The sequence below is a fragment of the Onychostoma macrolepis genome, chromosome 03, assembly GCF_012432095.1.
Source record: "Onychostoma macrolepis isolate SWU-2019 chromosome 03, ASM1243209v1, whole genome shotgun sequence".
Classification (NCBI taxonomy): Eukaryota; Metazoa; Chordata; class Actinopteri; order Cypriniformes; family Cyprinidae; genus Onychostoma; species Onychostoma macrolepis.
Genome location: NC_081157.1, coordinates 48,706,564 through 48,733,513, shown reverse-complemented (window position 1 = coordinate 48,733,513; position 26,950 = coordinate 48,706,564). Strand labels below are relative to the sequence as shown.

Here is a 26,950-nt window from a genome sequence, read left to right as displayed (position 1 = left end):
CCTTCATCCAGAATCACTCCAGACCCTTTAGATCCCCAGCTCCATGTTGGTGCTTCTTCTCTTCAGTTCACCCACTCATTTTCTATAGGGTTCAGGTCAAAGGATTGGAATGGCCATAGCAGAAGCTTGTTTTTGTGATCAGTGACCCATTATTATGTTGTTTTTGAGGTTTGTGTTTGGATTATTGTCCGGTTGGAAGATCCAAACATGGCCCATTATAAGATTTCTAACAGAATCGGTCACTTGTTGATTTTTTATGATAGAATCCATGATGTCGTGTGTCTGAACAAGATGTCCAGGACCTACAGCAGAAATATAGGCCCACAACATCAAAAATACAGCAGTATATTTAATTGTACACATGGGGTACTTTTTATCCCTGTGTTCACCAAACCCATCTTGAGTGTTTGCTGCTAAAAAGCTCATTTTTTAGTTTCATCTGACCATAGAAGCCAGTCCCATTTGAAGTTCCAGTCGTGTCTGATAACTGAATATGCTGGAGTTTGTTTTTGGATGAGCGAGGAGAATTTTTCTTAAAACCCTCCCGAACTACATGTGATGATGTAGCTGCTGTTTGACAATTTTTATTAAGGTTTTCTGACCCCGAGACTCAACTATTTTCTGAAATTCTCCAGCTGTGGTCCTTGGAGAGTCTTTAGCCACTCAAACTCTCCTTCTCACCGTGCATTAGGACGATACAGACACACGTCCTCTTCCAGGCAGTTTCGTAACATTTTATGTTGATTGGAAATTCTTAATTATTGCCCTGATGGTGGAAATGGGAATTCTTTTCTTAAAGCCACTTCACTAATTTGTGAAGTTCAATTATCTTTTGCTGCAAATCAGAAATATATTCTTTGGTTTTTCTCATTGTGATGGATGATTAGGGGAATTTGGGCTTTGTTTTCCCTCCTGTTTATATTTCTGTGAAACAGGAAGCCATGGCTGGATAATTTCATGTTCATAATCACCCTGGAGTGCTCAAAATTTTGAATATGAATGGGAATATACTTCAGAGATATTTTACTCATAAGAATTTCTAGGGGTACCAATAATTGTAGCTAATGTGTATGAGAGAAAAAAAAATTTCATAAAAAATAAATTAATAAACAAATAAATAAATAAAAATTAAGCAGCACAACTGTTTCCAACATTGATATTAAAGCAGCATATTAGAATGATTTCTAAAGGATCATGTGACACTGAAGACTGGAGTGAAGACTTTCCATCACAGAAATATATGATATTTTAAAGTATATTAAAATAGAAAAACTTACTTATAAATTGTAATAATTTCACAATATCAGTTTTTTCTGTATTTTTGATCAAATAAATGCAGGGTTGATGAGCATAAGACACTTTCATAATGCTGCATAATTATACACGGAATTATACACAATTATACACAGAAATAACACACGTCACCATTTTGCCAGCCTACACTTCACATAATAGGCCTGTAGGTGGCACTTGGGCTTCATTAACCCCTGCTCTGACCGTGTCTCCTCCCTCACACAAGCGAGCACACACACACACACACACACACACACAAGACGCTACGCTGTGACTCTCTCTCCCTGCTGAAAAAAAAAAAACAATAGAACCCTGCCCAAAACACAATAGAAAATGTAATGGATTTAATGGTTATAATGGGAATTGTATTGGTTTTAATGGAAACTATAATGGTGTCTACTGGTATGTGATGGATTCTATTGGTGGGATGTTAAATCCTATTGGAAAAATGCCCAAAACACACTATAAAAAGGAATTTTGCAATGGTTTTACTGGGAAATGTTAATGGTTCATAATGGTATTTTAATGGAAACCATTGGAATTTCTGTGATGGTTTCTATTGGGCTTCTATTGTTTCTCTCTCTCTCTCTCTCTCTCACACACACACACACAAACAAACTTTACTCTCTGTTCCACTAGAAGTCTTAACACAGTGTAAAATATGTATGCTCAATGTTTTACGTAATAGGCTACAGTTTATGATTAGGATTGCGCTCAAAGTTAGATACTAATTGGTGTGTGTTTATCAGTATCACATAAAAGTAGATTGAGAGAGTTCAAGAAGGCGAATAGTTTAAAGTGAACCCACTGAACCATTCTTCCTGGGGATTTAGTAGTTAAGGCATTTCCTTGAATTAACAGTTTCCATCCTCTCCTCAGGATTTATCTTGCACTTGGTTTACAGAGGATTCTTCAGTGAACTTCCACCACCCCAGAGCTTGTGAATGCTCTCTTGTTTTTCTCTTCAGTGAATAATTAATGGTACCATTCACAGCCAGACTGCATCAGAGTCCTGGTCCTTTCAATGTAATCAACACATTTACAGGTCATTTTTGGTTATAATGGTAAACTTCAGTGATTGAATATCTTTTAGCAGTATTACTGTAAGTAGAAAAGATATTTGTTTGATTAAAATTGTAGACTAGCAAGGTGGTAGCATTTCTTTTTTTTTAAGTCACATGTCATTTTTCAAGTCAAATGCGGTTTTACCGAGCTCAACGGCTCTGGCCCGAGCAGATATAAACAAAACGGTATTGGCTATTTTAAAAAGGGGGACGGGGCTGCCCGTCTTGTCTTCCTGTTTCAGTTGAAATTACGTCACCACACAGAATAACGCTGTGTGTTTCAAAGCACTTAAGGGGACCTTTATGCATATCAAGCAACAGTTTCCTTCATTTAATTTTCTTCATTCAAAGGAGAATTTTGTTGTTCCTCATTGTTGTGCCAGTATTCAGACCAGTTCCCACTATAATCCTGTCTTCTTTTTTCTAAATTACTTTTTATACTCAATAAGTTAATTGAAAGTAGTTAGATGCCACCTGCATCTATAGGACAAAACAAGCTATCTTATACTAGTACAGCACACAGTGAAACTAAACAATGTTCCTCCAGGACCACGGTGCTACATGAAAACAACAGAAGTACAACTGTTGCGCAGCCTCTCATTGCTTTCTGGGTTTGGTTTTGTCGTGTGTACACTTCTCATCTTTGGAAGGATCACTTTCATCCGACTTTTTTTTAGGAATCAAATGAATGACATTGTGGTCTGACCGGCCAAGCGGGGGTCTGCATACAGATCTATAAGCCCCTGGCACATTCCCATAGCACTTATCCAGGGTGTTACTGTATCTGGTTGGGCATGTGACATATTGCTCCAGGTCCAAGAGATGAGTGATGTCACACCGGTTGAAATCACCCAATAAGAAAACAGGACCACCAGGATACTTCTCCAGAGCATCATAATAAATACCAGCAATGTCAGTGGCAGCTTGAGTAATATTAGGTCCTGGGATATACACATGGATGAAGGTAAGTGGTGGAGCACCCTCAGGGTGTTCATTTGGTATAATGGACACAACCATTAACTCATAATCTCGAGTAATCATGATGTTTTCCACCTCCACATCAGTCGCCCAGACCTCATTCACAAGCATTATCAATCCCCCTCCTCTATGTTTCTGAGTTAGCCGTGCATCACGATCAACCTTGTAAGACATATATCCCTCCAAGCTAATGCTGGGTGAGTTCCTATTCAACCATGTCTCTGTGAAGAACATCAGATCGGAATTAAAGTTTTCCGCATCTTCCATCATTTCTTCGAGCTCCTCTATTTTGTTTGGAAGAGAACGCACATTAGACATCATTATTTTAGGAAGGCGGAACTGAAATTCCTTTACTTTTGTTTTAGACTTGTGTGGTGGTTTCCTCAGAAAAGCAGTTTTCCTCTCCTGGTTAAGGTACCTGTCTTCAGTTGAAGTAGCCTTCTTCTTCTGTCTTTTGTTCTTGTTGTTACCTGATTTGTCTTTACATGTGGAACCATACTTAGTTACTCCTATGTCTTTTGTGCATAGGAAAATAAACCTCTGTGTCTTCCTGTCCTGCTTTTGGGTCTGTTTATACTCCACACAAATGGTGCCTTGTGTGTATATTTGAGATCCAAACATCTCCTGAGCCAAATCAATGTGACACTCTATTTCAGGGATTTGACTGAGCATCTCTCTGAAAGATAAGTTTAGAGGTGATGACATCCAGCAGTGAGTAGTAAATACCAGATCTGTTGTATTATTATTGTGTTATAGTAAGCAGTCTTACTCATGTTACTCAATGTATCATTTATAAAATGTTCAGAGAAACACTTATGTACTTACTGCAATTCATTCAATGGCTTTTTAAATTTTTTTGCAGTCTCACGGATTTCTTTAGCTTTTGTCTTCAGAAATTTGCTAGCTTCAGTCTGATGTTTGTTTTTAATCAGTTCTTCACAGTTATCAATCAGATCGGGAACTGTTAATATCAGCCCAAATATTCCTCCTGCGGCCTGCAAAGATGAAAAAATAAATAAATATTATATATATATATATATATATATATATATACATACACACACACACACACACACACACACACAGTCCCTTCCAAAAGTATTGGAACAGTAAAGACAAAATTGCTCTGTTGGCTGTGGAGTCAAGACATTTACAAATATGATTAAAAGATGAATATGAGACAAAACTACAGAATGTTACATTTTATTATTGGGTGATTCAACACATACATGTTTTACCAGCTAAGAAGTTCAGCACTTTTAGAGTTCATCTCTCTATCTGATGTGAGCATAAGTATTGGAACAGTTGCCTCACAGGTCTTTCTAAGCGATCAGCTGTGTCCTGTTGCATTAATTCTTCAGATATTAAAAGCAGGGAATGTGCCGTATCAGTTATATCCATTACTTCTGCATTCTGAATCTTGCATTCGATGATGACACACACAAACCAGGATGAAGATGAGGGAGCTGACTTTGAGAGAAAAACAAGCAATTTGGATGCTAAAAGAAAAGAGGAAGTCAATTAGAGCTCTAGCAAATACAAAGGGCATGGAGAAATCAAGAGTTTGGAAACCACCTGATCGGCTGAGAAAACAACAGTAGTTGATGACAGACAAATCATAAAAGCTGTGAAAATGAACCCTAAAAGACGTGTCTGTAAAATCACCAACAACTTCCAGAAAGCTGGGGTGATGCTCTGACAATCTACTGTCCTCAGGAGACTTTGACACAGAATTACAGATGCTACACAGCAAGATACAAACCTCTGACCAGCTCCAAAAACAGAAAGGCAAGATTAGAGTTTGCAAAAAAGCACAAAGGTGAGCCAGAACAGTTTTGGAACTGTGTTTATGGACTGATGAGACAAAGATGAACCTTTATCGAAGTGATGGGAAAGAAAAGGGAACTGCAATGATCCCAAGCATACAGCCTCATCTGTAAAGCATGGTGGAGGTGGTGTCATGGCATGGGCATGCATGGCTGCCTCTGGAACAGGCCTCTCAACTTTACTGATGACTTAATGTATGATGACAGTAGCAGAATGAATTTGGAAGGGAACAAAACCATCTTGCCTACCAATATTCAAGAAAATGCCACCAGATTCATTGGGAAGTGCTTCATATTGCATCAGGACAATGACCCAAAACACCCTGCCAGTTCAGTCAAGGAGTTTATAAGGGCAAAGAAATGGAAAGTCTTAGATTGCCCAAGTCAATCTCCAGATTTAAATCCGATTGAACATGAATTTCACCAGCTGAAGAGGAGAGTAAAGGCAGAAACTCCCCAAAACAAGCAACAATTGGAATTGGCTGCATTAAAGGCTGGGAAAAGTATTTGAAAGGATGAGAGCAAGAGTCTGGTGATGTCTATGGGTCACAGACTCACTGCTGTGATTGTGCGCAAGGGATCTGCAACTAAATAATACTTTTAATCTTTTATATCTGCCTTATATTCAACTGTCCCAATACTTATGCTCACATCAATGAGTGGGATGAACTCTAAAATTGCTGTACTTTTTATTTGGTAAAACATGTATGTGTTGAAACAGCTAATAATAAAATGTGACATTCTGTAGTTTTGTCTCATATTCATCTTTTAATCATATTTGCAAATGTCTTGACTCCACAGCCAACAGAACAATTTTGTCTTTACTGTTCCAATACTTATGGAGGGCACTGTGTGTGTGTGTGTGTGTGTGTGTATATATATATATATATATATATATATATATGATGGTCAGACATCTATATACATTTAGCCATGTGATTTTGTCACTATGTAGTCATCCCCCAAAAAATTCCCTGTGTCTGTGAAACAAGCCCAAATCATCATCCCTCCACCACCCCTGGACTGAGTATGTTGGGACACCTACTCCTGGGAAGATTGGCGACTGTCTTTAAGGCTGTCCATTTCTAAACAATTATTCTTACTGTGGAATTGCAAATTTTAAATTGTTGGGACAACAATTGCTTCTCTGAAGTCATGGCTGATGTCCTTTCTTCTTGGCGTGATGTAGATACACAAAAGTGTGCCAATAGTAACACATGGCTGCTAATTATTCTAATGACTGAAAGTAGGAAGTGTGTTCTTATTTCTAACCCCACCTGGTTTCTGAATGTGTGTGTGTGTGGTTTATATCTATGAAAAAATACCTGGCCTGTTCCCTTTAATACAGCTTTGATTGAAAGATCAACCATTCCTTCAGTAGCTTTCACAAAAAGTGGAGTATAATATTTTTGTCCTTTTGTTGCTGCTGTTTTCAGAAAGACGGCAGAATATCCAAGGAATGTTACCAAAGAACTGACAGTGCAGAAGAATGCAATGTCTGGATGAAACCCATATCTGTGATGTGTATACATGCCATCAATACTGAAGAGGTGCCTTAGGCGACTGAGGGGCAGATCTCTACCACTACGTTTGCCCATGGCTCTCAGGATTCTCACTGTGATTTCACACTCCACGTCATCGGAGGATGACGCTTTAAAGCCTTCACTCTCACACTCCTTCTGGAGTTTCTTCTGGAGCCTTTCAATATTGTTCTGAATCTGTTTGATTTTATTAGTAGTCTTCTCTGCATTTTCCATTTTTTTACTGGATTTCCATTTCTCCACGAGCGAAAGTGTAAGACTAGTTGCAGTACCCGCTCCAACTGTGATACCAGCTGCCGCTGCCAGCAAGGGTGCAGCCAGGCCTCCAGTCAGAAATGTTGCAATGCCTGTTCCAACAAGGGTGGCAGACCCAAGCACAGTTGCTGTGTTTCCCACCAACTGGCCTGTAGTCATCACCTCCCTCATCTCCTCCAGCTCGGTGGCCAAAGCCTCGAGATCATCTGCACATTTCTCCTGCTGATAAATCCAACGGAACAGCTCATCGCACAGTTCATCTGCCACACCCATAGTAGTAGAGGAAAATGGAGGAACTGGAATTAGAAGGGGGGGGGGAGAAATAAACAGTTAGGAGTTATTTAGATTCTGAAAATTAGTTATTTAGTTTCTGAAAAATAGTTTTTTTTTTAGTTATTTAGGAATTATTTAGAATTATTTAGTCATTTAGAAAGGAGTGAAATTATTTCCTTATGAACTTAATTCCTCATGAAGCCAAAACTCAGGAACTTACACACTACAGATGTCATGCAATAAAACAATAACACTTATCTGGAGAAGAGATCTTCAGAGAGAGCAAACAACACCACTCCCCTTGTTCATTTACGACCCTCTTCCTCCCCCTCCCCCGCCCTCTCTAACTCTGACTCTTTTCCCCAAAAGGCTTCACGCAAAGTTAATTAAGAATAGGTACCACATATCATATATATTGTGAACCTGTTGTTTTTCCCCTCCATGTTTGGTATCATTTTAAAGGTCTCTGTGCGATTGGTAAATTGGTCTCAATTTCCCAGTAGTCACGTGTATTATAAGAAATATTAAAAACTTTTGAAGAATTGTGTTCTGCTGCTGAGGGGTGTATCCCCCTTTAGGGGTCTGCGGGAATGTTTATCCGTCTTCATTCAGGTGCGACCCTGGAGCACTAGAACCAAAAACACCAAAACGTCTTTTATGTTTTTACGACTGATCTGAAGATTTTTTGTTTTTCTTATTTGGGTATATAAGGGAAGTGACAAAACACTACTTTGGAATTTCTGTAGTCAGACCCCATGCAGTGTGTGAGGGTTTCTGGAGCTCCCGCTGCTGTGTGTCTCTCTGCTGTCAGGTATGATTTAAAAATGTAATTGTGTTAAACACATTGTGCCCAGAGAGCACACTGTATAGTTGTTTGTGCTACTACATGTGCACGTAGGCTAGTTAGGTTTATTCTCTAAAACATCTGAGTGCTTTGCTATGCATTTTAGACCGTGTGTCTTGTGTTAAATTAGGATAACTGTTACATGTGTGACTATGTTAAATGTGTTCGTCTCCTGCGTAGGTCACTTGGCTATTTCCCATATGTAATACGTAATACTTTCCCATATATTTCCCCATGAACGCACGGACACAAACTCGTCAGTTCTGAACTTACTCAGAGGGTGCTGAGTGGTTATAATACCTTTAAGTGAGCTGCGCCTGCATACTCATAACAAAAAGTGTTTTTTTTCCTATAACCACGAGAGCTACACCGTGTTAAGCCAGTGACAGTCAGAAATCAGAAGCCCTTAATGATGGTCCCCATGGTTCATCCATTGGTGCTTCGGTGTGATCTGTCCTGAACGCAGATTTGCGGAAATACCGCTACACATTAATCTACTTGAAAAAATGATTTCAGAAGAGTAAAATATAACAATTTATCATTAGTCAGGTAAACGTGTCATGCCAATTACATAATTAAACAATAAAAAGCCAATTCAAAAATAAGAAAATACACAACATCAGTTGTTCAAAGATGAATCTAAGAGTAAAATGTTTACCTGACTTCAGCAAGATACACAGTATGGAGCATATAATACACTCCACACGACGGGCTGATCTGGCTACAGAATTGCAATGACTGATTTGCAACTTTGCCTTAAATACTACCATAACAAAAGGGCAATAAGCATTTTATTATCGGCCCCAAACAGATTAGATCTGTGTATGGGGGATGGAAGCCTCTGTAGAAGCTGTTCTCGTGCTCAAATGGTCACACCTGTAGAGCAATGTTTATCAGATTTTAAAAGGAGACCGCCCACAACAGAAGTACAGAATTCACTCAGGTTTTCAATATTTCTCATAATATAAGTGACTACTGTGAAATTGAGACCAGTTTACCAATCACACAGAGACCTTTAGAACGATACCAAACATGAAAGGGTTATGATTATGAATTCTGAAGATACAGTAAATGCATGATATAAGTATAGTAACTTGAGTTCTTGACACTCCTAAGTCAACTTTTGGTGACCTGGGCCATCTGCCCAGGAAGGAAGGAGGGAGCTTAAGGGTGGGTGAAAGGACAGTTGTTTCTTCTAGATCTTCCCGTCAGATTAGAAAGTTTATTGTTTTGTTGCATGGCATGTGTTGCGAGAGTTCCTGAGTTTTGGCTTCATGAGGAATTCATTTCATAAGAAAATAAGGTAACACTTTAGAATACTGTTCCATCATTAATGAATAACTACACCAGAACACATGAGTAACATAATATTAGCGCTCTAGTAACTACTAGTAACTAACAAGAAACTCTGATTAATGAATTAGTAAGTGATAGTGCTTAGTCGAATGTGGTAGTTCACTATTAGCTAATCAGTTATTTTTCCATACCTCCCCAAGAGCTACTAAGAACTACTGTATACAGATTCAAAATTAATATGAATAATACATAATGTCTAATTAATTCTAAAGTAAAGGTCATGGTAACCCACTAGTAATGACTCAAGTATTACTAAATTCTTCAGAGGGAATTACTAATTATTTGGATCAGTATTCTAAAGTGAAGATCATGATAACTCCCTAAAGACTGAAATCATTGTAAGCTTTTGAGTTTAAGTTAAGCTAAACTTATGCAGTCTGAGTCGGAAAGAGAATTGATTAGTTTATCTCGAGTCTTTCGAGTCGTTCGTTCTTTTGTCACATGACGTGACAGCATTGGACAGATAAATTAGTTAATTTACAAGCTTCCTTACAAACGGGTGCATAGTTATTATTATTATTATTATTTACAGTTACGTGATGCGTTTCTGGTCTCAAATTGTAGCTTTTTAATTACAGTTTATAAATGTGAATTTCTGTCATGATGGTTCTTTTCCATAACACTGAATGTGGTAACAAAGGTAATAAACTAAAGAGTTGGTTATTATTATTATTATTATTATTATTATTAAGTCTTTTTCCCTCAGACTGAATAGGTGTCAGCATGTGTGTCGAGGGAGGGAAGCGAGGAGACGCAGAGTAATACTTAATCCAATCTTTAATAGTAAACTTTTGAAACAAAGAACATACAAACACTATAGATGACAATATATGACAATATAGACAATATAAGACGGACCAAAGAGGAGAGGGAACACAGGACTTATAAATACTGGGAAATTAGGAAACTAAACACACAGGGCTGGGAACTAATTAACTCATAAAGACAAACTAGGACAGGAACTTCCATATAAGGTCACAAGAGGAGGGGAAAACACAGGACACGGAGACACCGACTGACATTACTCCCCCCTCCCCATAGGCGCGTCCCGCGCCGTAAAACATCCAACGGGGAGGGGGGGTGGGCACTCTGGAGGCCTCAAGGGCGGACAAGGTTGGGAACCACTGATCTATATGACCTTATTATTTTTATTGTGAGTATTAAGCTTATCATTATTGTTGATCACTGTTGTTGTGCTATGATATTGTAATATTTACCATTATATAACCAGAGGAGCATAGAAAAATTTATGAAAGAAGTTCCAGATCTTGTGCTGGACCCATTCATGCGGTATTAAAGAGGCCGATGGGTCCAGCGCAAGATCTGGAACTTCTTTAAGTCTGTCTAAAGATCATGTAGTAATTGCAATGTAATCTGGTCCATATCCTTTCCTAAGAAAGGTGTGCTAGACACTGATTAATGTAAAATAAAAATGCTATACATATTTTGCTATTGTATTGTGGAGTTTATATACGTTGGGCACCGGTGTGAGCTTGAACATGCCCCTGAGCACAACTTAAATAGGAGGGTTGATGATGGTAATTAATGACACACCAGAAACAAATGACAATAATCAAATGCTGACAGAAGCTAGGTCAAACAGAGCACATGAGGAAGACAACACAACAAACAGTCCATGGGGTGTGACACATTCCAAGGGCCCGTTCTTCGTACGTCACTATCTCAGTTAGCTGGATTTTATTGCTGCCGATTTCGCTTGGTCTTGGATTGGTTGGTTCTTTGAAGCTCATCCCGGAGTTGCTGTGATAGCAGAATCGATACTTAAAATCTGTCTCAGACACCGCTACTTTATTAGAAGAGTTACCCTACTGATCCAGAGACAATAATTAAAAATAATAATCATTTAAAAAGTTATTGAAAAATAATATAATAATGTTGTGCACTATATAATACTATAGACACAACCAGTTTTACTCATTTAAATATATATTCATGATAAAATAATTAATTTATAACTGTATTGGAGTCTTACACGCATGCTATACAGTTAATCTGAACCGTGCATTAATTTGAGTGGTGACAGATATTATGGGAGTGGCTTGATGGAGCACAGAAGATGCAGATAACTTGATCTTGACCCTTAAGAAACTTTAATTAATGCTGTCACGTAACAAATCTGCTTCAAAGATAAAATTAAAATGAACTGCTAATTACAACATTGAAATACAAATGTGAAGCCTGTACAAATACTAGAAATCGTGAATATAAATAATTGGGATTCATGTTAAAATATATATATATCTATTATAACATTTATGTAGTTTTGTTCGCTTGGATGTTTCCTTATAAAAGTCCAGAAATGTGTCAACTTTTTCGTTAGGTGTCTTTTTTAATGATATGATGTCATTACGTCGCTGCATTGCTGATCGTAGTTTTGCGTATCGATACATCTGCCCTTTTCAAGGAACACGAGAACGCGCAGTAATCTTAGACAATTTAATCCAGAAATTTAATATTACGAATATTACGAGTCGTGAAGTCATTATTGTGAGAAAGTATCTCATTATTATGAGAATTTCTTAGATTAAATTGTTAAATTATACTGCTTTTTCTCTTATGTTGGATGTTTTTCTTCCACTAATCTGAAAAAAAAAGGACACTTTATGAAAAGCTGAAAATCTCAAGTAAGAGAATGAACAATTTTTACAAACCCTAACCCTACATCAATTAGTGAAATAATACAGAAATCCAATTCTTCTTTGCCGCCACCATGGTTGGATTAGAAATTAAGTGTCCCCAACTGAGCAAGCCAGAGGCGACAGCGGCAAGGAACCAAAACTCCCTCCGTGACAGAATGGAGAAAAAAAAAAAACCTTGGGAGAAACCAGGCTCAGTCGGGGGGCCAGTTCTCCTCTGACCAGACGAAACCCGCAGTTCAAAAGTTTATATTTCTATTTTTTATTTTGTTGCAATTTCTAACAATAATAGTATTATGTAGTTAGGTATTTTATTATATTTTTAGTTATTTTGTTATATTTTTAGTTTTATTGTATTTTAATCAAGGTTAAATATAAAGGTTAGTCGGCTATAAGGGGGCAGCTCTATGTGATTGTGTTTCGTTTGTCCTGTAATTTGGTTTAATTTTGTCAATTTTAGTTAGGGATTTGTTTCTTCGTTGATCTCTTGGTATTGCAGGGCTTTGTAATGGTATGAGTCGGGCCGCAGGGATGCCCAGACTCAGTCCTGGAGGGCCGGTGTCCACTCCAAAGGATGGGCAATATAATTTATTTTATTACATTTCCTGAATCCAAACAAAACAGAGCAAAATGTCCCTAAGTATTCAACCCCAATACAAATGAAGACAAAAACGTTCATTTTCTGGTTTGTCATACATCTTGTGCTTTAGCAAGGTATCTCTGGCTAAAACTAGCTAAGCAAGTTGGAGCTAAACTCTGCAGGACACCAGGGTCAGACAATTACAAAGTTGAATAAAAAAATAATAAATAAATAAATCTTCCTCCTAACATGGTCCACCCTATCAAAACATTTTCCAGGAAGTGGCCCAGAAAGACTCATTGTTTCTCCCTTCCTATAATTTCCTGAAAAAAAAAAAAAAGAAAAAAATCAACAAAATATTTCCCAGGAAACTACAGGAAGGGAGAGACTTTTTCGAGAGGGTGGACCATGTTAGGAGGAAGATCAGATAATAGGTCTAGTAAGGGTCTATTATAAGCCTTCACTTTGAAATTACAGGTGTCATTTTTCCTGTTTTACTGTACACTGTGTCACTGTGTCTCTGTCTCTCTCTCTCACACACACACACACACATTATATATGTATATGTATTCTTTATTTTTTATTTATTATAGACTTAACGTATATAATAGGAAATGTACAGCGACACAATAAGGTTCTGAAAGTGCTGTAATTGTTTGTGTGATCACTTTGCTTATAGAAGGTTGTGACAGACCCAAATCATCACTTCTGCATAGTTGCATTTTTCCAGTTGCTAAATATGTTAATGTAGTTAATGTAGTGATTACATCCATTTCTGCGCAGTGTTGGGTATGTCAGCGTGTCTCTAAAAAGATCGGTCACAAACATGACCCCTGCACGATCTAATGTGTAGCGTCTTATTAACTCACTGTCATGCATTGTGTGCAACACAATTCTTCTCCCTCTTCATGTTTCGTCCATTTTCTCCGCTGCTAAAGAAACTCTTAAGCCTCTTAAAAGTCCTCGTCCGTACTCCTAACAATTTCAGACCTTAAGACCTCTTTTAAGGGTTAAGATGCTTTCTGAATTACTTTTTTCTTTAGTGGGATCTTTTCTTTAATTTTAAGAGGAAATTTTTTTCAGAATTTTGTTACTAGGAGCAACTCTTAGCACTAAGAATTTTCATGAATACGGGCCCTGGAGTTTAAGTTTTAGCAAAATTTATTCAGAATTAACTTTGAATCATTACTTGTCTTTTGAGTCTTATTTACTGTATATATTTAAATTAAGTCAGTAGAACAAAAATAAAATAAAATGTATAAGTACACACTTTTTGTAAGATCAAATGAAATACAACGTCAAATTAAATCCTTTTAAAATAATGTTAATATAAAATAGACCTACCTTTTTATACTGACAGGTGTTAGCTAACAGTTTGGTCCTCCAATATCACAATAAAACATTAAGGCACATTAAACATTTCATTAATGAATTCTTTGGGAAACAATTAACATGTAATTTAATGTGTTGCATTCTGGGGTCATCTGCTTGCATCATTGATAAAATGTTTCCTCCAACATTATGGTCTAATGCATTAAAATGCGTTATGTGCTTTAGCATTGAGCATCTATCACTAATTTTCCTATAACCTGCACGAGACATACATGCACAACATCATAGGCTACATTCTGAATAACCACCAACAAACAAACAAAAATTGAATCCATTTCCTGAATGTCTCATGAATCAAAAATGAATAGTTGGGTTTTAATAAAAGTGAAATAACAAATAAATGTAAATATAAATAAGTCAAACCTGAGAAAATCCGTGTTCCAAACAGCAAACTGAGTTTTTCTGCTGGATATTATATATAGTATGTGTCTTGTTTTCTTTAATTCTTTTGCTACTATACTGTGCGGACTTAAATAAGTGCACTGATGTTGCATAAGATGCATGTCAGCCAATCAGAAAGGATCTGTATTCAACTGAGATGTCAGACATCTGATCTCACTTTTCAATAAATCACATGACTTTCAGGAGAAAGAAAAAGAAAAAAAAAACAGTGATGGGTCTGGGAGTGGGAGGCATGACTTGTGACTGGAAAGGCATGTGAATGCTTTTCTTATTTGGTCTTGAGGTGTCTCAAGGCACACAGTCTACAAACCAGGGTCCATATTCACAAAATATTTTATCTTACCACTAAGATTTCTCCTAAATAGCAGTAAAGTAGTGTTGTCACGGTACCAAAATTTCAGTATTCGGTACCGATACCAGTCAAAATACACGGTTCTCGGTACCAATTTCGGTACCACATGCTAATTAAAAAACACATTATTTTTAATAATAAAGTCAAACAAAAATAAAATGTGCAAAAATCAATACCATTCTTTATACTTATAAAAAAAGTAAAAAAAAAAAGTATGAAAAACAGTAAACAGTAAAGTTTTACCCAAATTTAATTTGTCTTTTAATTAATGAAATTTAAACACATTTTATTGTTTTGCTAAATAAAGGGGATTTACTATTAAAATTAAAATATGGAAGAAATATTGTGTGATTATTTCTTTAAAAATAAATATTAATTTTTTTCAACAGTAGTAAGAGTATCACATACATTCTACTAAATAATAGTAATATATTTCTGGCACAATGTCTTTAAGATAAACTTTTATTTTGACGGGTTGCCATGAATACCTTTACATTTCTGTGTGTAGCTTATGATATGACGCTGGTTTTACTCAAATGAAACGGTAAAATGCTCGTGAAGTGACTCTCAGAGCTGTTCTGGAGACGTTGTTTATGTATTTTTGTCCTCATTGAGACGGCAGATGCTGAAATCACCGCGAGCATCACACGCGCTTCATGTAGTAAAAAATAAAAAACACGCGTCTCTGCCATTCATTCATTAATTCACACAGAGGCTTGCAGAACATGCAAGATTCATATCTGAATCGACTTTTCCATGTCGCGATGTAATTTAAGTGTAATGACCTACTTTTGATTAATTCATCCAAACTTTGACAAATTCCGTGACATTCCGTGCTAAACTGTAAATTCCGTTTTTATAACTGGATTCCACGATTCCGTCCGTGTTTTCTGCATCGCGGAAATCATAGGGCCGTACGCGTCAAGAACCGGGTTGACCGGGTACTCGGTACCACCGGTACTTACAAAAACCTGGTACCGTGACGTTTTCATTTTTTTAGTACCGACTTGGTACCGAAGTACCGGGTCTTTTGACAACACTACAGTAAATGTTTTTAGAGTTTTAAAGTTTTTTTCTCTTAAAACCTATCCACAAAGCTGCTGAGATAAACTTTTAGTAAGGAACAGAGAGAAGTCTTAAACTCAGAGTAAAGGGGCGGGGTTGACCTTGTTGCTATGGGTGATGTCAGCATGCTTACTAACTATGCACACAGTGATTGGCTGATAGGGGAGGGGTCTCTGTAACAAATTTATTCATAGAAATATTGTTGAGCGCGATTACGTTGCCATATCCAAATAAAGGTTTAAAAATAATGTTAATTGCCACATTCAAATAAAGATTTTAAAATGCAGGCTAAGTGTCACTAATTAAACAAGTATATGTTCAGATAATTGTCAGCCTCTTACATGTATGCCTCTCGTAGCAGATATGCATATAAACCTCCTTTTAATTAACAGATTAGAATAATCATGGCTGATAGTAAGACATGCAAACGTAAAAGAAAACCAAACTGGACGCAAGAACATCTGTTACTTCTCGCCCAACTGGTTAATGATAAGGATATAATCAAAGGAAAATTTGAAGTTGTGATAACCTCCAAACCCAAAGGTGATACCGTTTTAAAAGCTCATTATCGTCAAATGTTTCTAAAATGTTTATATTCAGGCAACAGCCATTTTAGGATAGTTGTGAGTTGGTCTTAGTGACTTAGGAGTCCTCTTCACTGCTCCTAACATTTCACAGATTTAGGAGCTAGTTTTAGCGCTAAAACACTTTGTGAAATACTCTTAAAATAAAATATTAGGACTCCTAAACTTAGGACTGACACACCCATTATTTTTCAAGGTTTCTCCAAAATCTGCAAGTTATGAGCTACGTTTAGTCTTAAATTGTTTTGTGAATATGGACCCAGATGGCTGCTGAATGTTCATTGAATGCATGTTTTGTCATTATTATATTATATAGCTATATTTGTCACAAATCGCACCTCTGTGGCTCTCTCCGATTGCCACCGGAGGGCACCCTCACCAGCGTACTAATCTCATGTGGACTACATTACCCACATGCCCCGTGCCTTGGCCTGATTACCTGCCCCAGGTGTTTGTCATTTCCTATCCCTATTTAAGCTGTGCTCTTCTCCTCCACTGTTGTGAAGTATTGTTAGCTCTGGCCACAATTTCTGAGCGGTTCTGATTCTTTGATTCCCTGTGTATTGACCTAGGACTGTTTACTTATCTCTGATTGCCTGCCTCTGATTTGACCCTTTTGAGCCTGCTTCACCGTCTTTGATTCTCTGCTGCCTGCCCCGACCAAAGCCTGGTATCTGTTCCTGATTTTGGTTTATGTTTGTGATTCTCTACGCTGTTGTATTGACCCTGCCTATCTAACACCATTAAAGTATTATCGCAAATGGATCCAGACGTTTCTGACCCTTCATCACAATATTATTGTCATTCTGGCATTGATTTAATGCTTCTTCAGTTGAATCTGCTCAGTTATAATATTTACAATAAGTCACTGTTCACCATCTACTGTGTAATTGTCATTTACAGAAAGAAAGCTTTTTTTTTACATTTTCCATTTTTTTTTTTTTTTTTTTAAGGTTCCAATGAAGGGGTTTTTGAGTCAAAAAGGTTTATAACTACTCTAGATGCTTTTGCAAGTGAAGCTGACACTTGCTGCTCTACTGATTCTTGTTACTGCTGACCATTGAAAAGGTAACTAATGTTGTGGAAAAGTTAAATAATTATCTAATTCAGGTGAGGCTGAAATGAAGACTCCAGTCAGGTCTTTGTCTTTCCACCTTTTATTCTTGCAAGGTCATCAGGTACAGAAGGCTCTGAAGTGAGTGGCAGCATCTCTCATGTAGGGTGTGAAATTATTGCCTTATGAAATTAACTCCTCATGAAGCCAAAACTCAGGAACTCACAGATGCCATGCAATAAAACCATAAAACTAATCTAGGGAAGGGATCTCCAAAGAAAGCAAAAAACACCTCTCTCCTTGCTCATTTACGACCCATTCTCCTCTCTACCTCTCTCTCTTTTCCCCCAAAAGGCTTCACTCAAATTTCAGTAAGAATAGGTATATACATATCATATATCTTGTGAACCCATTGTTTTTCACCTTTATATATCATTTTAAAGGTCTCGGTGCAATGGGTAAATTGGTCTCAATTTCATAGTAGTCACTTGTATTATGAGAAATATTGAAAACTTAAGTTAACTCTGTGCTTCTGTTGTGGGCGGTCTCCCTTCAAAATCTGATAAACATTGCTCTACAGGTGTGACCATTTGGGCGTGCAAGAACAGCTCCTACAGGAGGCTTCTCATCCCCCACTACACAGGGAGCAAAACACAAGACTGCTGAACTGCTCTGTTAACGACATTAGACATTGACTCTTCCTCTCTAATCTTTGTTTAGTGTGTATTTAGTTAAATGTGGGCATGGTCCACACGTGTGAGATGTTTGATTTTGCAGATGCAACACAAGCTGTATTTTTTCAGCTACAATTTTGTTTTTATTTAAAGCAGATATTCAACATGTCTAATATGAGTGATTTTACACTGAATGACATTTAAGTTTTCAAAACAATCATCCTCAACTATGACAGCGGTAAGAACTTAGTTTTCTAATAGCTTACTTGTTTGATACTCTTAGTTTGTTGACCTGCAGTAATTTAAGCAATTTCTACTTCTCGTTTGCCCTGTTCTTCTTTATCTATTGAATAATATTGTCATTGTAGATCTGATTCACACTCAGTCCAGATTGAATTACTGCAGCTCTTTGTTTCTGTCATATTGGCTCATATTTGTAATCGTTGTTCTTTGCTCAGATTGAAGTGACTCATCATACAGCCAGCTGTACATTTTACAGAATACAGAATTAGGTAACCCAAAATACATTTTCTTTTACATTGAATTTACATTCATGCATTTGCCAGATGCTTTTATCCAAAACAACCTACATTGTATTTAAAGTACACATTTTATTGAGTTATTCATTCCCTGGGAGTCAAACAGTGGTGGTGCTAGGGGTGGGCTAAAGGGGCTGAAGCCCCGAATGTTTTAGGTAAAGCCCTGAATGTTTTTATAACCATGTCTTGCGCACATCAAGATTGAGTTTTCATGCATTCAAATTATTTCTATTAAACCAGCACTTAGATAGTATTCTTAAAATTTATTTTTAAAATCTAAAGTTGTAATGGAGTTATTCACAGTAATTTTGAATTGCCCACTATAACGATACCATGCATGTTTATCATGTAAGGGATAATCAACGGCTAGCTGTGCATTAAACGATTTGAATGCACGACGTGGAGGCGAAGAACCGCCTGACACGCAGCGAAAATGTTATTGCAAGGATTACAATTGAACAATTAAAAAAATTTAAAGTTACACAGTTCTCATTGCTTATTTTTATTTAAATTCTATATATTTTTCTTATATTGAATACATTACTGAAGAAAAGACCATAAAATTACTGTATATTTTACAGAAAAACTGTAAAAGTACAGTATACATACTGTAAATACATTTAGAGCAAGTTAAATGGTACTGTAAATATTAATACAGTATTTTACTGTAAGCTTAATTTAAGTTTAAGTTATGGCAAACTGCTGCCAGTAAGTTACTAATTTTAACAGTGTAGATTTCATTTCATACAGGAAATGATTGCTTATGAGACTATTGAATGTTTGGTCTGACAACAAGTACTTAGAGAACGAAAACCTGAAAAATGTTGAGGTATGGAAACCATGGTGTAAACCACATATTATGACATTATTTAATCTTAAGAAATACACTGTTAAAAATTGCTGTTAATTTACGGCAGAATTTCAACAGTATAATCCTGTTATGTTCAAAAGCAGTACATTACTGTTTTTTTCGTTTTTGTGAAATGACGTAGACACAATATAACGGCATTCTACTGTATTTATAACTCGAAGGAAATAAAACATTACTATCCAGTATTTTTGTAAACTGCAGTGAGCACGCCGGGACTTTCATCCGTCTTGTTAACAGGCAAGTTCCCCTTTGCTTTGCGCGATTTCATAGACAAAATACATTACATTTGCTACTGCAACTAATCTGTATAGTGGATATCGGAAGTGACACTATCTTTTATTTGCTCTTTTCAGTGATGAACGCGCCAAATGCGACATCATCGAGTGCAACTGGATTTCTGACTCTGTGACTCGGATTATATTATTCCCAATTACAGGGTGAGTTTCATTCGTTATGAGATAATTCCTATGCAAAGTTAAGTTTTCAAACACTGTTGCATTGAAATCACATCGATGGCTCTGTAACATGCTGAAATGGCCGGTGTTGTTTGCTAATAGGCTAATAGGCTATCAGTTTGCAGAATTTGCTAACGTTAAACCTCCACTGTTTGAAAAAAACAAACGAACAAACTCAAAATTTCGTGTGTTTGCAAATTTGGGTAAGCATGTTCTTGTATGACATGCTTATTCTAAGGGGGATTTTTACTGTTGTGCTTATATTGTTTTTATGTTGGTTATGTTTTTGCATCAATCCATGTTGGTTTTGTATTTAAAGTGATAGAATACTTATTAGCTGGATTTCTGAATCGGAAATCATATGCTTGGAGCACTTAAAAATGTAAACACGAAAGCTAAGTATGAGAACCAATGTTTTCATGTGTAAAGCTAGCATGTTTGAAATTGAGTTTTTATTTACCATGCACTTGTGTGGACTTTCAGTGGATGGGCTTTCTTTGTTGTCTGAATATAAATGAAAATACATTTTACAATACACAATTTACAGTATACACATTTTGACTTAAAGGTCTGTCCAGACCAGTCCATGTTGAAATGCTTTTCTTATGTTAGAAGTGCTGAACTCTGTGACTGTTTACAATGATTTTAGTTTTCTTTGCATTCAATTGTAATCTGGCAATGTCAAATTAATGTTATGTCAATGCTGAAATTAAATGTGAATTAAATTAAAACATTAAATGTGTTTTTCTTTTTAAAGGTTCAGGTGAAACACCAGGAAGAAGAATCCAGCACTGGATGATCAGCCTTGAGGAGCACATCATTTGTGAGGGCATCCAGCCGGCTTTTCTGTCTGGGCTTGCAGCTGATTTTTCTACTTACAACAATTTCAATCTTCAATACCAAGCTGAAGACGCATGCACGTTGGAATTTATTCAAAGGTTAGATACTTGGATGCATACATTCAATTCACTTCACATTTTATTTCTATATCACTTTTACAATACATATATTTTTAAAGCAGCTATACAGAAAATGTATGTTTCATTGAAACATTTGGCCCTAATAAACAGGGAATAGCATCAAATAGAGAAATTTCCTGTCAAATATTTGAGCCCCAGTGAGCAGTAGGTGAATGTCAAGGAAATAAAATGTCTATCGGTGGTGAGGTGTTGGTGGAAACCTTGAAAGGAAGCAGATTCATCTAGGACCCATCCTTCATCATTAAAATGATGATCATGTGCATATGTTACAGTTCTGTCAGACATGGCTAAAATAGTAGGGTATAAGATGTGTTATGTCAATGCTTGAACAAAGAGATATCTTTAATCTAGACTGAAACACATCATTCAGTCCAAAAGATCTGAGTGTTGGAGCTTCTTAAGAAAGCTTTCCTTTCCTGACAAAGTAAAGTGAAGTGTTCTTGATAAAAGAATAGAATTTTATATACTTTTAATATTTATATGTTATCCGTGAGTACCCTTTTTGGCAACACTTTAGAATAGGGAACACTTATTCACCATTAACTACGACTTTTCCCTCAATAAATTCCTAATTTGCTGCTTATTAACAGTTAGTAAGGTAGTTGTTAAGTTTAGGTATTGGGTAGGATTAGGGATGTAGAATAAGGTCATGCAGAATAAGGCATTACTATGTGCTTAATTAGTGCTAATAAATGGCTAATAGTCTAGTAATATGCTAGCTAATAAGCAACTAGTTAAGAGACCCTAAGATAAAGTGTTACCATCTTTTTTTCCCCTCCACACTAATTCTAAACACACACATTTGTTTTTCAGGTGGTTCATCGAGATAAATCCGGAAAAGGGACCAGGGCTGGAGGAGTCATATCAAAGCTGATGGGGAAGGTCACCCAGAAAAAGAAAACCGTGAACCCTCGTGTCTGCAGTCTACTTAAAAAAATTTATGGATTTTGAGTTGGACTTTATACAAGTATTACACACCACAGACCACACACACACTCACATCACACACACACGTTTGTTTTTGTGAAAAGTGGGAAATCCCATAAGTGTAATGGTTTTTATACTGTAAAACTGTATGTGCTATTGCCCTACACCTAAACCTACCCTTTACAGCGAACTTTGTGCTATTTCAGATTTTCAATACACTCCATTTTGTGTGATTTATAAGCCTTTTGAAAAGTGGGGACATGGGGTAATGTCCTGAAAAGTCACCTGCTCCTTGTAATACCTGTCATTACACACATTTATGTCCTCATTTGTCACAAAAATGTGCGCACACACCCACACACACAGTCTCTTGATCTCTATTTTTCAGGTATTCATTAATTTCTATTCACTCAAAAACATTTACTCAGGTGTTCTCTAAGTTTTTCACTTAATCTTTGTGTCCAGAGTTATTTTTTTGGACAGCCTGCATGACCTATTAGAATTAATTGTTAAAGAGTTAAAGCAATTTATTTATCATTTATACAGCTGAAATGTACATTTATTGTCATAAATGTAATAAGCTTTGGGCTTTATTTTACAATTTGTTTTCATTTTGTACCAATGTTCTGTAAGTCAGAATCTGATTTGGGGAATATGTTGAATATGAGTTTATTTCTGTTATGACCACTTCTTCCCCTTAAATTTCAATTATTGTCTTTAATGTTTTTTCTAAGAAAGTTTTTTTTTTTTTTTTTTTAATAAAGCAAAACAAGTTTTGAATCAACACTTTAAAGCTGCTTTACTTGTGTTACATTTCAAGTCACTATTTCAAAGGGTACAAATATATATTAAAAAAGAAGAAAATGTTGTCCTTTTACTAGCAGGCCATTATTCAATAGCGTACACAATGGCATAGTATATTTGTATTGTAGTTTACACATTGTTTGTTTAGTTGTGAAGAAGAGCAAAAAAAGTATTTGCGAAAACAGTAGTCAACTGTAAATTTCACCAACAGTAAGACACAGTTAATTTTACAGTTCCTTGCTGGCAACCAAGCTGCCAGTTATTTACTGTTTTTTAATAAACAGTAACCAACTGTAATTTTACCCAACAGTAAGATACTGTTAATTTTACAGTTCCTTGCTGGCAACCAAGCTGCCAGTTATTTACTGTTTTTTAACAGGACAATTTTTAACAGTGTACAATGTACAAACAAATGCATGTAGATTTTATTAGAATGTACATTTTTTTTAAAAGTGTATTACAATAACAATTATAATGGGTTATTGGAATTTATAATAATTGCCTCTGAAAGGTGTTTCTACTGTACAATATTAAATAAATATATTTGTTAAATCAGATGTGGTCATGACTTATGTTTACTACAGTCTTACCAAGAACAACATTCATCAGCAGCAAGCTTTTAAAGCTGATTTTCCCATTTTACACCCCTCATATTTATATTCTTGGCCAGAGAATTTGTTATTGTTTCAGCTATTATTCTCCACATTTGGTGTCTGTCCCAGCTTTCATTGTCAACTTAACATTGTATTTTTTATTAATTGTTTAAAAAAAAAAAAAAAAAAGAAGCAATTATCTATTAAGAATAAGAAGAGATATATGCAATCAATAAACCCCAAGAAGCCGTGGTAATAGAGTGCATAGCATAAATGAATACAAGATGTATTTTCTTAATGATCACTAATAAAATGACAAGATTTAAATATACTGAACATACAGCATGCTTAATAAAACAGAGAAATATTTGTCTTTAACTATAAAATAAGTAAATTAGCCAATTTTTCTTTTTAAATGAAAGATTTGCAGAAATTAGAACACCCTATACTTAATATGTCATAGGGATCACTGATGAATATTTCTTCATATTTTCAAACTGTAAAATGATTGATTAAGTGTTTATAAGGTTCATATTATCTGCAGAGGTGAAGGTAATATTAAGAAATATAACAGTCAAGAAGAAAAATTAATGGAAATTATAGTTTTTCTTTTTTTCTTTTTAAATGAACAAGTGTTTCATTGTACATACATACATGCATGCATACATACATAACATAACAATTATTTCAGAGAAAAACTTAAGAACTAATTTAATATAAAGTTGTATATGTAACCGGGTGAACAGGAAAAAGCAGCACACACGGCAGCAGGTTAGGTAGATTCACAGAATAATAAAAAAAAACAACGCAACGTTTCTTCAATTTTGGTGTAAAGAAAACAAAATCTTAAGCCGCTTTTCCACTATCGAGCCGAACGGTTCTCTTTGCTTAACCGTTCCGTTCCGTGCCGATCCGGGTCAGTCAGCACGGATACGGTTTCGTTTTCCACTGCGGGGCTGATAACGGATCTCTGTGGAATGCGTCAGTTGTCTAACCGTGCCGAGAACGGTTTGTAATCGTGCCGCGCCGTACCAGGCTCACGTGGAAAAACAACTGGAACCGTACCTGACCGTTCTTAGAACCGTTCGGCCCGACAGTGGAAAAGCGGCTTTAGACAGTGAGTAATATCAGATAAACACTGGTTAAAAACCAGTATACGCACTCCCTAATAAGTTTCTCTGGAATGAGGACAACCAAAAAATTATCTTACACACTCGATCAGGCCGTATAGACAAAGTACAAAGAAAACTTAAAGAACCCTTTTTGCTTCCCTAAAATACTGCATCCTTATACAAACACAGTACGAAATAAGATACTGACACAGTCAAGAACACAGTAGCGCTATGGTACAAAGAAGAGATGAAATAAACACATTCATAAAGTCATCTTACGTTGTTCTCCCAATAACCACATTTTCACATAAACACACGTTGTTAAGCATTAAAACACAAATTTGACAGGATCGATAGCATTTGCACATTTCCAGATGTTAACATGAATAGAACAAGAAATACTGAACTTACACTATCACCCGTCACGAGGCTCACGCTCTCATCTACGGAGAATTACACATCAAACATTCACTCAAACAGCTAGGTCTCTGGTTCCCACAGATATCAAAGAGGTTTTGCAGTAATATTTACCCAGGAAGACAGCATTATTTCACAATAAATCTCCCCGATGCTCACACGATTAACATCTCGCGAGTAGAGAAAGGGGATCTCTTAAAGGAGCCACGAACATTTTTGAAACACAATACAGAAACAAGTGTCTTGTTCTACAACCTGGCCACATATATGATATCTTTTTTCTTCCTTTCTTTTCTTTTTCTTTTTCAGTTTATGTCAGTAACACAGAGTTAATTATCAATGTATTGAAGTAAATAAAGATAGCAGTAAACAGTAATCTACATTCACATGGTTTAATGATATATTTGCTTTAATTTCAGCTCTAAAGCAGATCTACCGAAGATAGTGTCATTCATTGTTGAGCTCAAATAAATGTGTTATTTTTGTTCTTCTTCAGAATCAGTTCTCAGTCGCAGCGAGACTTCAGTGCGGCTTTACTGACATAGTGAAGAAACTGAGCAACTGACTCAAAATTCAACAGTGAAAATAAGAATTTCAACTAAAGACACTTGTGTAAATTACTTTATCAAATTTAAGACATTTTTGTACTGAAAAACAAATAAGTAAACACCCTTCAGAGTCGGGCTAAAATCTACCAAGCAAACAATTTCTGTTTAAAGTTACTTTTTTTTTTTTACTTCTAGAACATTTTAGCAAATATTGCGTTAAATAAATTGTTTCAATAAATTTGGTTTTAAATATGGTTTCTGCTCTGATTTTTAGCCCGCCTCTCGCGGATGATTGACAGCAGAGGGAACCAATTATGGAGCGAAATTTGTGCCAATAATCATCAAACAAATCCAGTGTTTTGCAAATAAACACAATCTGCTTTGCAAAGAAAAACTCGACTTTCAAACAAACGCAAACTGATTTGCAAATACAAAACTATCTGAGAGAAAATGCAGATGTATGGACAAATATGTATTGTGTGTTACAACTGTGAGACTCATTTGCCTTTTTATGACGAAATGTGACTTGATTTTCTCACAAATGCGGCGGATGCAGGCGGATTTTCTCACATGTGTGCAAACAGATTTTCTCACATATGCAATCCAAAAACAGCAGATGGCGCTGTTGCTCAATTTATGCTAGTCTCTCGAGACCTGAAACACCTATTTATCTTGTCAGGGAATACAGCAGACCAACATGAGTAGAGAACAGGTGAGTTTCTGTCTTACTATATCTATAATTAACCATTTAGCCTAGATGTTTTCACAAAGCATCCCCACTACACTGTTAGTGAGTGAAATTCACAATAAGTGCTGTAAAGTTGTTAACATGATTGATTAGTTCAAAAATCAGTAGTGACATGGCTAAACATTTAACTAGGCAGTCTTTCTCTATAAAAATTATCTGATCCATTCTCTGTACCTCTCATCCTCTTTTGAATCGCAGGATATAGAATATATAGGCTACATATGTTGATACAATTGTTCAACATTAAAAAAAAAATGCATGGGGTATAACAATAAATTGTCACAATATATTGTAATACTAAAATGCAGATGTATTTTGGATAGCGACAACTGTGTACCAAAAATGAATGTTATTTTTACGTTAGGTCAAGTAAGATTTATTGTCATTCTGCTATATATGTTGAGACATAGCCTACAGTGGAGAGAAATGTTGTAGGCTACCTCTGCAGTAAAAGTTTAAACAAGTATAAAACTACACATAGACAACGTACTGAAAGGAGTAGGCTAAACTAATTACAAAAAGGCTACTATAATCAAACTAGTTTAAGTTCAGATGAGCTTTATTGTGATTCAGCTACATAAATGTACCGAAATATTATCTAAACATCGATATCCCTTTAGAAAATTAACCATGGTTTTACTAAATAAATACCATGGTGTTTGCAGAAAAGCTGCTATTACAGAAATGGTAACCTGTAATGGTAAAAAAAAAAAAAACATGGTTACCACACTTTTACTATAGTAAAACCAACTTTAATTTTCATAAG

General features: G+C 36.1%; 1 protein-coding gene and 1 long non-coding RNA gene across 6 annotated transcripts; one reads left to right on the top strand and one right to left on the bottom strand.

The window, feature by feature from the left end:
* Nucleotides 1–1,720: 1,720 nt before the first annotated feature.
* Nucleotides 1,721–25,069, bottom strand: LOC131537087 (uncharacterized). 5 transcript variants are annotated; one of them, XM_058770347.1, is made up of 5 exons: nt 25,003–25,062; nt 24,883–24,914; nt 6,487–7,253; nt 4,161–4,330; nt 1,721–4,011 (listed from the first exon to the last, which is right to left on the bottom strand). In XM_058770347.1, exons 3-5 carry the CDS (start codon nt 7,228–7,230, stop codon nt 2,955–2,957), a joined length of 1,971 nt encoding a protein of 656 aa, XP_058626330.1. In that variant the 5' UTR covers nt 7,231–7,253; nt 24,883–24,914; nt 25,003–25,062; the 3' UTR covers nt 1,721–2,954. The 5 variants fall into 5 exon arrangements, with proteins under 5 accessions (XP_058626330.1, XP_058626329.1, XP_058626332.1 ...); XM_058770346.1 differs by having other exon boundaries at nt 24,883–25,069; XM_058770349.1 differs by lacking the exon at nt 24,883–24,914 and having other exon boundaries at nt 25,003–25,063.
* On the top strand, nt 19,957–22,063 carry LOC131537129 (uncharacterized). The gene is made up of 3 exons (XR_009270172.1): nt 19,957–20,037; nt 20,813–20,993; nt 21,849–22,063. It is a non-coding gene; the product is annotated as an uncharacterized LOC131537129 (long non-coding RNA).
* Nucleotides 25,070–26,950: the final 1,881 nt, after the last annotated feature.